At 46.8% G+C, this 12,603-nt stretch overlaps 1 protein-coding gene across 4 annotated transcripts in view; it reads right to left on the bottom strand.

Moving 5' to 3' along the window:
- PLEKHG4B (pleckstrin homology and RhoGEF domain containing G4B) overlaps nucleotides 1-12,603 on the bottom strand; it is a 77,371-nt gene that overhangs the window by 36,402 nt on the left and 28,366 nt on the right. For all 4 annotated transcript variants that reach the window (XM_059694593.1, XM_059694594.1, XM_059694591.1 and 1 more), the window contains exons 2-3: nucleotides 12,312-12,509; nucleotides 3,052-4,168 (exon numbers count right to left, since the gene is read on the bottom strand). In XM_059694593.1, the coding sequence (XP_059550576.1) occupies nucleotides 3,052-4,168; nucleotides 12,312-12,509 (1,315 nt within the window). The remainder of the gene's footprint in view (nucleotides 1-3,051; nucleotides 4,169-12,311; nucleotides 12,510-12,603) is intronic.

Genomic DNA, 12,603 nt, shown 5'->3' with positions numbered 1-12,603 from the left:
CCCAAACACGAGGTGGTCTCTTACCTGGCTGCTCTCAGTCAGCAGAACTGTTTGTGAGGTTCACCCACGGCGTTGCCTGTGCCAGAGCCTCATTCTTTCCCGTGTGGGTCTCACTCCACTGCCTGATGGACCAGTTTTGTCTATCCTTCCACTAGCTGATCGACTCCAATCGCACAGTGTCCTTGAGAGTGAATTTTTCATGTATGCACACAAGTTCTAGGACACATCACTGGCCAAGGGCAAGGCCAATTCTGCAGCGAACCCAAGCTTTCTCACATGGACAAGGGGAGCAGACATCACCTTCACGTGGGCCTTTCCTCATCAGACATCATCCTAGTTGAGATGGTCATTTGTGTAAGCTTGTCCTGCATTCAGTCTGCCCCGCAAGACAGTGGGAGGAGGGGTCTGAGGTAGGGGCTATAATATTAAAATGGCCAGGAATGAAAGCAGTACCCACATGTGGCTAATGAGAAACACTTGTTCAGCTACCACTGGTTGAATAACAATGAATGATCTGAGTATAATATTCTTAAAATAAATTCTGAAATGCTAAATTATATTAATTTTATGTTTAAAGAGGAGACAAAGTAAAGTCTCAGGAGCTGAAGCAAACCAGAGCAGAGGAGGAGCAAGCCAGAGGAGGGGAGAAGCAAGCCAGAGGAGGGGAGGAGCAGGCTGGAACAGGGGAGAAGCAGGCTAGAACAGAGGAGGAACAAGTCAGATCAGAGGAGGAGCAAGCTGGAACAGGGGAGAAACAGGCTGGAACAGAGGAGGAACAAGTCCGAGCAGAGGAGGAGCAAGCTGGAGCAGGGGAGGAGCAGGCTGGAACAGGGGAGGGGCAGGCTGTGCCTGTGGCTACAGAAAAGTGAATGTGCTAAACGTCACTTGTTTAACTGAGGCGTCAGCAAGGGGTTCCAGCTGAGGCATTTTCCCATATTAATGAGCACACGGTGTCTGGGACCACACCGCAGACTTGACTTCTGGGACAGCAGGGTGTGAAGGGGAAGCAGGTACCAACGGTCCACTGGTCACTGGTTGGGTAATGAATGGTCCTGGCCCTCTGACCAGACCTTTGGTACCACTGTCCACCTCCTCATGGGTAGAAGCAGCCTCCACTTATTCAGTGTCTTCCTTCCTTCCTGGATGTTGGACACCACACAGGTGGGTTCTGCTTCATCAGTGAGGAGGGAGAGGAGTGGAGGAAGTAGGGAGGGGGCACTGTCTCCAGGCAGTAAACTCCGAGGTCAGGTCCCCCAGACAGCCCTCGTGTTACCTCACAGGGAGTCTCTGGATAGTGAGTATACGACACCCACCAGGCCTGAGAGAAATGACTATACTTGAGAATACCACATTTCTGATCATGAGACTTGAATCTTCTTAGATGTGCTACTCTACACCCAGGGAGTCAACTGGCCCCGTTTCTGCTCGGCAGTGCTGGGTGGTTTAAACTAAACCAGCCGCCTTCGTCACTGTGTGATATCATCTGTTTGTCGTCGAATGTCTGTGACCCTCGCGACAACACTGTCAGTGACGCTGTGCCTGGAGGTCCACACAAGCATCTGCACAGCCAGCATTTCTCCGAGGGGAGAAATTTACGTGATTACATTTTACATGGACACTTGGGGTGAAAACATACGCTCTGTCTCCTATTGCGGCCCTGCTGCAGACGTGAGTTTTCCTAGTGTCACCCAGTGTGTGTGGGGAAATGTGTGTGTTTTCTGTCCAAAATGAATGGGAAAGGAAATGGACAATAAAGGACAGGCTAGGACCTAGAAACAAAGGTCAGGGAGTTACTGCTTCATTTTAATTTAATTTTAATTGAATTGCAGAGAGGCAATAGAACGTTTTCTGTGTCAGCCCTAAGTAAATAACTGCACTCTAAAACTCTGTAGTAAGCCAGTGTGTGTGCCGTGCTATCTGAATCCTGTCAGAATTCCCGGCAGGAGCACACAGCCTAATTTCTGGAGAGGCCCTGTACGGGTGTGGCAGACAGTCCCACCCAGCACTGTGAGGACCCCAAAAGCCCTCGAGGCAAACAAGATCGGAGCCCCCACACTGGGCCAGCTGGGAGGCCAGGTGGGGAGACCAGCGAGGGGCCCTTACACCCATCACTGTATTTACTGGATGGGGCTGCTAGCGCTAAACCTGCTGGGGCCTACGGCATGTTTATATTTTTTGCTTCTTTCCAAAGTCATTGTTTTTGTTCTCCACAGAACATTATACAAAGAAAGAGAGAAAGAAAGAAAGAAAGGGAGGAAGAAAGAAAGAACGAAAGAAAATATTTGACTTATAAATAGGTTGCCATTCTTTCCTTATCTTTCTTTATGCGCCTCACTTGCTCCTCCATATAATTATTTTCCCTCCAGAGCCTAAGGAAAAGTACTCTAGGAATGGATGCTCAGAAACTTACTGAGGGCCTACAAGTGAGTGTAATGAAGGAGCATAAAGTCATCGACCCGGTGCCATTAAAAAATGAACATTACACCTGATTTACCTACACGGACAAGTATTAATACAATGTTGGGGTGTATGGTGACCACAAAAGGATGTGTCCACTCCCAGAACCTGTGAATGTGACCGTATTTGGAAGAGGGTCTTTGCAGATGTGAATCCATAAAGTTTAGGGTGGGTCCTAAATCCAACGACAAGTGTCCTCATACGAGAAAGGAGAGAGTCGTTTGAGGCATGGACAGACGGATGGGAGAAGAGCCAGGCGTGCGCTCACAAGCCCAGGAATGGCTGGACCCCCAGCAGCAGAAAAAGCAGAAAGGACCCTCACTTAGAGCCTGTGGCTCTGTGAAGCCAGACTTCTGGCCTCCAGACTGTGAAGGGATGAATTTCTGTATCCTAAGACAGCATATTTATGGTACTTGGTGTAGCAGCCACAGGAAAGGAACACCTGTGAGCATTATTTTCAACAGTCAATATGGATATGGAGACAGGCTTCTTTCTACTCAGCCAAGTGACCAGACTAAGTGAGACAGGGCGCCGAGGGGAGGGGAGGAAATGAGGGAGAAAGGGGACAGCGGGGGAGGGGAGAAGAGCGTTTACCTTCCTCCTTGGTGCAGCCAGAGGGGTGGCTGCAGCCCAAGTCTCTGGTTCCCACAGCTTGTCCTCCTAGGTGACCTCCAGGTCCGGTGCTGGCCGAATGCGGGGCATCACCTCGGTAGCTCTTGAGGGATCGGTCCCAGGACTGAGACCTCCTGGGAAGGGTCCTCCCAGCGGCTCTGGGACAGCTCTGTCGTCTCCGGATCCCCTGGCGTTCTCCCTGGGGGCCGGGGGTTTCTTTCTGGGGCTGGCTGGACCCTGGCGCGGCCCTCTTGTTCCGGGTGCTGCAGGCATCATCCACGAGGGACTCCTCGGAGCTGGAGCCTAGGGGCATGGGGTTCTGCAGGGCCTCCATGTAGGAATTCCTGAACCAGCGTCTGGCCTCCACAGCCGCAGGAGCCCCAGGCGGCCGCCTGCTGGAGCTCAGGCTGCCTGCGTCCTCGGGGGAGGTGAGAGCCTGGGGGCCATCCTTCTTGTCCATGGGGTCCAGTCTCTCTCCTGGTCCTTCAGGGCTGGCACGGGGCTCCCACGGGCTGACATCAGAGCTCCCGGGCAGGGTCCCGGGGCTTTTGCACTCAGCTCTTCTCAGGGAAGGAAGGTGGCTGGGCTGGTCACTGTCCTTGTGCCCCCCGCAGTGAGGCAGGGTCGGAGTGTTGCTGGCCATGGCTGGTGCTGGGGCCAGGGCCTCAGAGGCACTGCTGGGTGGCCGCTCAGGCCCGGGATGGCTGGAGCAGTGGGGCAGGACTCTTCCGCTGATGGGTACAAACACAGGGACTGTGACGTTGCTCCATGGGGTGCGGTAGACAGCAGAGCCTGAGGTCAGCAAGCAGTTTTTCAAGAGGACACTGTTGCGTTCCCTGTTCACCCGGTCCAGGAACTCTCCTGTGAAGACACAGCCATACATGGCCTCAGGCACAGCAACTTCCTCTGAGCCTCGTCCCAGCCGAGAGAGGCATTTTAAGACCAGCCTGGCTGACTGCTTCCCCACCGATGTGACCTGCAGGTAGAAGTCCCCGGGCCTGAGCCTGACTCCGCGCAGGGACGCCAGCTGCACCACCACCTTCCCGTGGATGCACAGTGGCCAGCCTTCGTGGAAGAAGATGAGGCCTGTGTACCTGGCCTGGACAAGAAGGGGAGGGAGATTAGCGGCTGGCATGGAACCTGTCAGGACCCCTGGTCTCCATGCAGCAGGGAGAGTGACCAGTGCCCCCCTTGTACCCCAGAACCCCAAATAAATCATCAGGGCTGAAAACAGGGGGGTTCTTTTCGATTCAGTGAAGTCAGTCAAAACCTCACTTTTACTGCCAAAACCGGTTTGGCTTGGTGGATAGAGCGTCGGCCTGCGGACTGAAGGGTCCCAGGTTCGATTCCGGTCGAGGGCATGTACCTTGGTTGCGGGCACATCCCCAGTGGGAGATGTGCAGGAGGCAGCTGATCAATGTTTCTCTCTCATCGATGTTTCTAACTCTCTATCTCTCTCCCTTCCTCTCTGTAAAAAATCAATAAAATATAAAAAAAGGAAAGAAATTGTCAAAAAAACAAAAAACAAACAAACAAAAACAACCTCACTTTTACAGCGCCTTCTGGGAGGCGGGGGAGGTGGGCAACAGGACAGGAGGAAGGAAGCCACCCAAGCACAGTCTCATGCAGCCGAGCCCAGGGGACCCTGCAGGAAGTGGCTCCTAGGGTGGTCCCACTTGGACTTCCACACCCTCGCTCCCCAACCCCCACCCTCTGTCTAAACTCCAGAGGCTTCTGGGCGCCCGTGAGCACCCCCCGCCCCGACCCCTCCTGCAAAGAGCATGGCCTCTAGAATCACAGGGAGGGAGGCACAGTGAGAAAATGTGGGACCTGCACACGACACCATATCGGCCTCCAACTCCCACATAATGGAATGGGCGGTTCCTACTTATTAAGGAGTCAATGAAGCCTACAGCAAGCTGTCGGTTACCAGGAGAGTTCTTAAGCACTCTTGCAAAGAACTTGATCTAGAAAAGGTTTCAACTTCCGGACAGACGAGACACAAACATGGGCTACGTCTGCATGGGGCATGGGAGTGTCCAGCAGCTAGGGAACAAGGGGTGGGACCCTGACTTGTCAGAAGCTTCAGGTACACGTTCTAACATGAAACCACATTCCACAGTCAGAGTTTAGTTCCAAAATATTGTGCTTTGCAACTTACTTTTCCCCATCCCAGCACTGCCTTACCGCATACACGTTATTATTACAATAGAGAAAAGAAAAAGAAAAATCTCAACCCAATAGATCTCAAGAGATTTTAAACTTTTCTTTGCCCTTATCCACATAGGAAATAACTTTTCTAAACTGTAACAATAGCGTAGATGTAATCTGAGGTTCTCATCTGCAGTTACCTTAGCAAACATTTCTCTATGTCACTCTCAGTTACCATCTTGATGGCTACTTAACTGTTCCTCTGTTTTCATAAATCTACGATGCTTCTTTTTCTATTTAAACAATAAATGCAAAGAACAATTACATGATACAGTGTCTTTTTCCTGTAAATGATTGTTTTAGGATACGTTTCTGGGATTAGGATTCCAGGATCAAAAGTTATGAACATCTTGTATGATTCTTCCCACTTTGACCAATTTGTCCTCAAAGGAGACACACTGTCAGCAGTGGCGCTGTAACAGGTTTGCCATCATTCAGCAGCATGAGGCTCTGCCATGAGATCATTATCTAGCCCGGCAGGTGTGGCTCAGTGGTTAAGCGTTGATCTATGAACCAGGAAGTCACGTTTCGATTCCCAGTCAGGGCACATGCCCAGGTTGCGGGCTCGAACTCCTGTGACAGGCGTGCAGGAGACAACCAATCAATGATTATCTCTCATCATTGATGTTTCTATCTGTTTCTCTCTCCCTTCTTCTTTGAAATCAGCAAAAAAAAATATTTTTTTTTAAAAAATCATTCTCTAAATTGGTGTGTATACTGTGGAATACTGTTGCTTTAATTCACATATATGTGACAGTGAAGTCAACCCTTTTTTGATGTTTGTTTCCTGTAAATATTCTATATGTATTTTTGCTCCAATTGTTGTCTTGTTTTTGCCTTATGAGGTACCGTGGGTTTTTAAAAATTTTTAACAATTTTCTGCACTTCCCATTAGCAAATGTTTCTGTAATCTATCTACTGCTACACATATTCCTCTCAGTTCATTTGCTTCATGGTTTAGTTAAGTTCTTTTCCTCTCTATAGAAGTTTAAATTCTATGCAAGTTTCATTTCTTGAGTTTTTTGGTGATATCTTCTATTGCCTTAAAACTTAGAACTGCGTATCTTACCAAAATTTGCTTTGAACATTTATTTTATTTAGTTTTTCTAAAGGTTCAGGTTTAAAAAATAGTTAATATTTCATATATCTGGAGTTTACTTTGAAAATTATATCTCAAACACACCAGTGTGTTCTTAAGCGTGAAGGTCTCATTAGATATGGACTTATGAGCTTGTTGTGCGCATGCATGTTACACAGAAAGGAGGAGCGGACGGTCTGGACGAGGAGCGGAGGTGGACGGCCTGTGAGGAGGGCAGCACAGGGCGCTTCTGGTGCAGGTGCCGTTGGCATTAACCGGGCACCTGCCAACCGCCCTCACACCTGTGGCCACATTTGATTGAAAATTAAGATTTTCATATTGAAAAAAGAATACTGTGCATTGCACACTGGAGAATCCAGAAAAAAAGAAAGAATAAAGTAATCCCAAGACCAACCCCCAGGTCAGCATTGTGGACACTTACGTGCTTCCCTTCATTACTTTTTTTGTGCATTTTCAATGGTTGAGATGACATCACAAGTATAGCTGCGCATCTTGATTTCACATGTAACATGATTTCATCAGCATTTCCTGAGCCACTAGAAATTCCTCACACAGATCACTGCACTGCTGGATCCCAGCTCCCCTGAACTTTGCTCTGACAGGTAAAAATACCACAAACATCTCTGGGCTTGGAGCCAGCCCAGATTTCAGATGCTCCTGTGGAACCTGAGGCCTCAGAGCAGGTCAGAGAGTATGGTTACTCCAGGCCCCTGGGGCGAGCCAGTGACCACTGGTGTGGGTGGCCGCAGATGTGGGCCCATGCCTTGCTGAGTGACCAGTGACCTCCCACCACTGTGGACATGAAGACGCAGGACACTGCCCGGCCCCTCAGTCAGCAATGGTGAGATTTCCAGCCTGGCAGTGAAGGGAACCCAGTGGCCATCAGAGAGAGAAATTCAACCTGAGGTGTGGCCTAAAGGTGTGCAGCTGGGGTCAGTGTTTTGAGCCCCAGGAATGTTCTTCATGACAGAAAGTTCCAGAATCAGAGGGTCCAAGGCCTACCGAGGTGACTCCTTTCTGGAGGGGCTGAGCAGGGCCGGGGTGGACTGCCCCTTGGTGGCCCATGACCGTGCAACCCTCACACCCCAGTCCTGCTGATTCCCCTCCTGGAATGAATTCAACTCCACTGTCCACATCCTGGGTTTGCTCCCACCACCCAAAGGGCCATAGACAGGAAGCTCCAAGGTGGAGGCGGAGAAAACTGGCCCCACAGGAGCAGGAACTGGGCTGCCCTGCCAAGGGGAGGAGCCTGACATTTGGTGCTCCAGCCACAGGTCTCCTGTCCGTCTCCAGTCCAGTGAGAACCTCCCACACCACATGGGGCTCCCACACTCCTTTCCGATGGGGCGCAAAGATCCGTCCTGTGTGAGCTACGTCTCCTAGGTCTTGTGGGAGAAGCAGGCATTTCCCCATCTCTGTGAGAAAGTTATTTGCTTTCAGCAATAAGCAATTGTTTAAAAGTTTTTAAATTAAGTATGAAGAGACACAAAAGAACGCTTTCATTATAGAAGATATAAAATATCACGATACAGCAGTCTAAGGAAAAGAATGTTGCCATCATCATTGAGGTCTCCTGCATATGCCTGTGACCTGTCAGAGGCAGGCACCTTCCCAAACTTCTTTATTAGTCCCCTCCTTTTCTTTGTATTTGCCACATGTTGACTCCGACAATAAATACTTGTTATGCATGTATCTGAACTTTACAGAAATGGAGTCACACAGTCTGTCTTTCTCCGACTTACTTGTTAATCGTCGATACTGTTACACACAGCAGCAGTTCATTTTCTTTGCTATGTAGCAATTTGACCTATTACTATCCCTAGGATAACCAACTATCCCCAAATTTAGTGGCTTAAAAACGCTATTTTGCTCACAATTCGTGAGTCAGGAATCAGGGAAGGGCTTGGCTGAGGGGTTCGTTTTGGACTCAGGGTGTGAGATGTATGATGCTCAAGGCCCTCACCGATGATTTTAGCGCCGACTGTGTGCTCTAAATTCCCTCAGCTCTGAGTGATCAGGACGGGTAGTTGGCTTGTTAAAGCAGATGATCACTCATAAGAATGGTCATACATCTCTAAACGTTTAATTTTTGCTTTCCATATATAAATGCACATTCACACCCCCATCCTGGTGGGAGCTAGGGAGGGGACCCCCTTTGAGGTTTCTTTCTCCTGGTGCCCTCCCTCAGCCTCAGGGGCTCTTCACAGTTCTTATTGTCCCTTTAGAGTTAATCCCATATCATTAGATAATAACATTAATAACATTAAGCAGCCCTGATTAAATGTCTGGGTGGTTTCTGTCTCTTGATGGGACTCATGTGCACAGGAGGCCCAACTCTTCTCTGCTGACTTGGAGGGCTCCACTGTCTTCCTTGGGCTGAGCACACCCACACTGCTTTGGTATCTTCAGGGAAGACATAGGAATGTAGAATTCTTCTGGATTCCTCCTCCCCCAAATATCCCTGTCTTCTCAGCTGTCTTGCTTATACCTAATGTGATAGCACTTTTTAAAAATATATATTTTTATTGATTTCAAAGAGAAAGGGAGAGGGGAGATAGAAACATCAATGATGAGAGAGAATCATTGATTGGCTGCCTCCTGCACACCCCGCACTGGGAATCGAGCCTGCAACCCAGGCATGTGCCCTTGACCGGAATCGAACCTGGGACCCTTTAGTCCACAGGCCAATGCTCTATCCACTGAGCCAAACCAGCTAGGGCTGTGACAGCACTTTTTAAAGTGACATTTCATAAATCTTTGCAGAACATTCAACTTCATTTTCTCAGAAAAAGCTTTCTTTATGATTGCACTCATATTTAATCAATTTTAGGTTTCAATTATATTGGATATATTTACCTCTTCTCCTAGCTTAACGCAGAAATTTCAATAATTAATATTAGAATCCCCCTAAAACTTATACATCATACTTTAAACATTGCTTAAATGTATATAAAAATTTTCTACATGTTGTGTTTCATTATGATTCAGTTACAATAATTCTCCTTGTGATTTCTTTAAACCATGTGTTATTTAGAAATATGTTACTGAATTTCCAAATATGTTAGGCGTTTCTAGTTATCTTTTTTTGTTATTTAATTCAGATTTAACACCATTGTGGTTAGAAAAAATATTCTGTATAATTTCTTTGAAATTAATTGAAACATTGATTTCATTATGAATTATGAAATTGTAATTTGTTCCATTATGCTTCAAACATTTTCATTCTATGTTGTTAAGTGTTTACAGATTTTTATGTATTCCTGGTTGTGACTGGTACTAATATTGAATGAATCTCTTTAGCCCTAACAATGTATTTTGCCTTTTACTATATTTAGTTATAAATATTGCTATATGAGTTATTGTTTGGTTAGAATTTGCTGGTCTACTATTTTTAATAACTTTACTTTCAACCTGTTATGTAAGATGTGCTTTTTATTTCCCATGTCTTTGTTTTGCTTACTCCCTCCTTTTATTATTTCTATACTATTTCATTTTCTTTTTTTCACTCCCCTCCTACTGCTTTCCCCTCTTAGTAGAAACATTCTACTTTTATATCTTTCCAATTTCTTTTCTTTAAACTTCTCCAGACATTTTCTGATCCAAATTCCAAACTGTGATGAAACAAAATTATAAGTAAGTCAATGAGAGATTTTAAGCATTTCTTCTATCTAGAGACGAATGGTAGTCATTGAAATATTAGTTTAAAACAACTTATCTTAAAGGTAATATGATTAATAATGATTCCTAAGCCACATACTCTGGCAATAGTGGCTAAACGAATAAAAACTGCTTTGAATTTATGTTAACTAAAATATATTTATGTTCATAGTTGTTAGGATATATTCATTTTCTCCTATGTCATAAAGATCAAATTTTATGTTCTTTATTAAAAAGTAAAAAGCTCCTAACCGGGTAGCTCAGTAGTTGAGCATTGACCTATAAACCAGAAGGTCACAGTTTGATTCCTGGTCAGGGCATATGCCTGGGTTGTGGGCTTGATCCCCAGTGTGGGGCATTCATGAGGCAGCTATTTAATGATTCTCTCTCCCCTCCTCTCTGAAATCAATAAAAAAAGGTTTTTTTAAAGTAAAAAGCAATAGCAATAGTAATATGCAAATAGTAAGGTTGTCTCTAAATTTCATTTTGTGCTTATTAAACACTTGTAAATATGCATCCATACTAAAGGGTAATATTATTCACACTAGAGGTCCGGTGCATGTAATTCATGCACGGGTAGTGTCCCTAGGCTGGGTCTGCAATCAGGGCCAATCGGGGCCTTCCTTCCCCGGCTGCCGGCTGGAGCCTTCCTTCGTTCCGCATTGCCCCCTGGTGGTCAGCACATGTCATAGCGAGTGGTTGAACTCCCGGTCGAACTCCCAAGGGGACGATTTGCATATTAGGCTTTTATATATATATATAGATGTCTTTTTTCCAGAAAATAGGCACTTTTGTAAGTGAGAAGGGATGGCATGGTTAAAAAGAAAGAAAAAACAAACTTACAAGAATAAAGGCAAAACATTTGGTCAGAATAACTTTTCAAGTCAAGACACTCCTTAGAAAGGGGACAGGTATTTTCCGATCTGACTTAAAGCAGACTGGTTCCCTGTGCTGCTGTTCACCTCTCCCGGGAGGCACCTTTCTCTACTGCTGCCCTATGCCAATGTGCAAAAGGTGCAGAATCAAAAAGGAAAATATCATCTGGGTAGACTACCTCAAAGAATCAGATTTAGGGTATCCTTGGTTATTTCTCTACCATACTCATTCTAGCTAAAAGCTCTTCAAAGAGTTTAATAAATCAAAGTAGCCCAATGGTAGTTTTTTTTTAAGCTTTAATTCAATATCAATGGAGTAATAAAAGGTGCTGATAAATAGATATATTTTTTAAAGATTCAGCCATAATCTTTCCAACAGCTCACTGCAATATACCCACAACTTGGCTGTCATTAATTTTAGCACTGCCTCGAAAATAACCTACGATAAAAATATCTCAAGAAATAAACTAAACATATGAGAAATTAATTAGAGTTTACTTGTATGTATTGGAACTGCTTCAATAAGTTGGCTCTGAGATGATTACTCCAGAGTGTGACTTACTTCCTGCGTTCAAGTGGCAGCTCACTGGGGGAGCCAGAGTGGATGCCTGTGGACTCAGTGGGCTCTACGCTCCCTGGCCGGCCTGAGAAGCCTGGCTCCTGACACAGTCTTATTTCACCCATCATTCTGGACGAGGAAAAGGAGGAGCCAGAAGCTAGAAAGGAGATGAGCCAGTGCCTGATGGACCATCAAATAGAGGGGAGTAGGAAGATTTCTCCATTTATGTGTTTAAACTCTGTAAGAACATGGCTGAGGTTACAATACAGTTTTGTTTTTTCATTATCTCACAGCTGTTTTTGGGTTTTTTTTGAGAGAAAACGACAAATGCTCACTTGAATTATGTTGGGTTTAATTTCTGGCTTAATTTCAAATGCTCTCCCTCGCCTCCATCAGTGGCATGTTTCCCTGGTTCTGAAATTCCACTTCCTCAGCTTAAGTATTTTCCAGGTACCAGGTATCTTTGCCTGAATCTTCTCCAGGTAAAGACCAGTTAAGGTGTTCCCTGCAGGGGAGGTCTTCACACAGGATTCCTTCTGCAGGGAAGTCCTCACAGGGCTCTGTCCCCTGAGGGCAGGTCCTCACACAGGCTCTGTTCCCTGAGGGCAGTTCCTTATACAGGCTCTGTCCCCTAAGGCAGGTCCTCACACAGGCTCTGTCCCTTAAGGGGAGGGTTTTATACAGGCTCTATCCCCTAAGGGGAGGGTCTCACACAGGCTCTGTCCCCTGAGGGCAGGTCCTCACACAGGCTCTGTCCCCTGAGGGGGTGTGTGTGCCTCACACAGGCTCTGTCCCTTGAGGGCGGTACTCACGCGGCTCGGTACTGAGGACAGGTACTCACACAGGCCTCCTGCTGCAGGTGCTGCAGGGCCCTCGTGGCAGGGATGAGGAAGTCAGTGAGGCAGCGCAGCCCATCGCCTCCGTGGAGCCTCTCAGCCACGCTGAACACCTGCCAGAGCACCGTGGCCGCCGTGGCCTCAAACGGTGGGTAGAGGTCAGAGAGTGTGTTCTGGATGTAGGTGTCGAGGGATTCCAGATCCTGAAACGGAAGAGAGGATCCTGTGTCATATTTGTGAGATAGGGAAGGTATAGGTGAGTCCTCGGCACAGAGGGAGTCCCTGTTGGGGACCACC

The sequence above is a fragment of the Myotis daubentonii genome, chromosome 4, assembly GCF_963259705.1.
Source record: "Myotis daubentonii chromosome 4, mMyoDau2.1, whole genome shotgun sequence".
Lineage (NCBI taxonomy): Eukaryota > Metazoa > Chordata > Mammalia > Chiroptera > Vespertilionidae > Myotis > Myotis daubentonii.
Note: the sequence above shows the minus strand (reverse complement) of the source record. Positions and strands in the feature narration are given on the sequence as shown.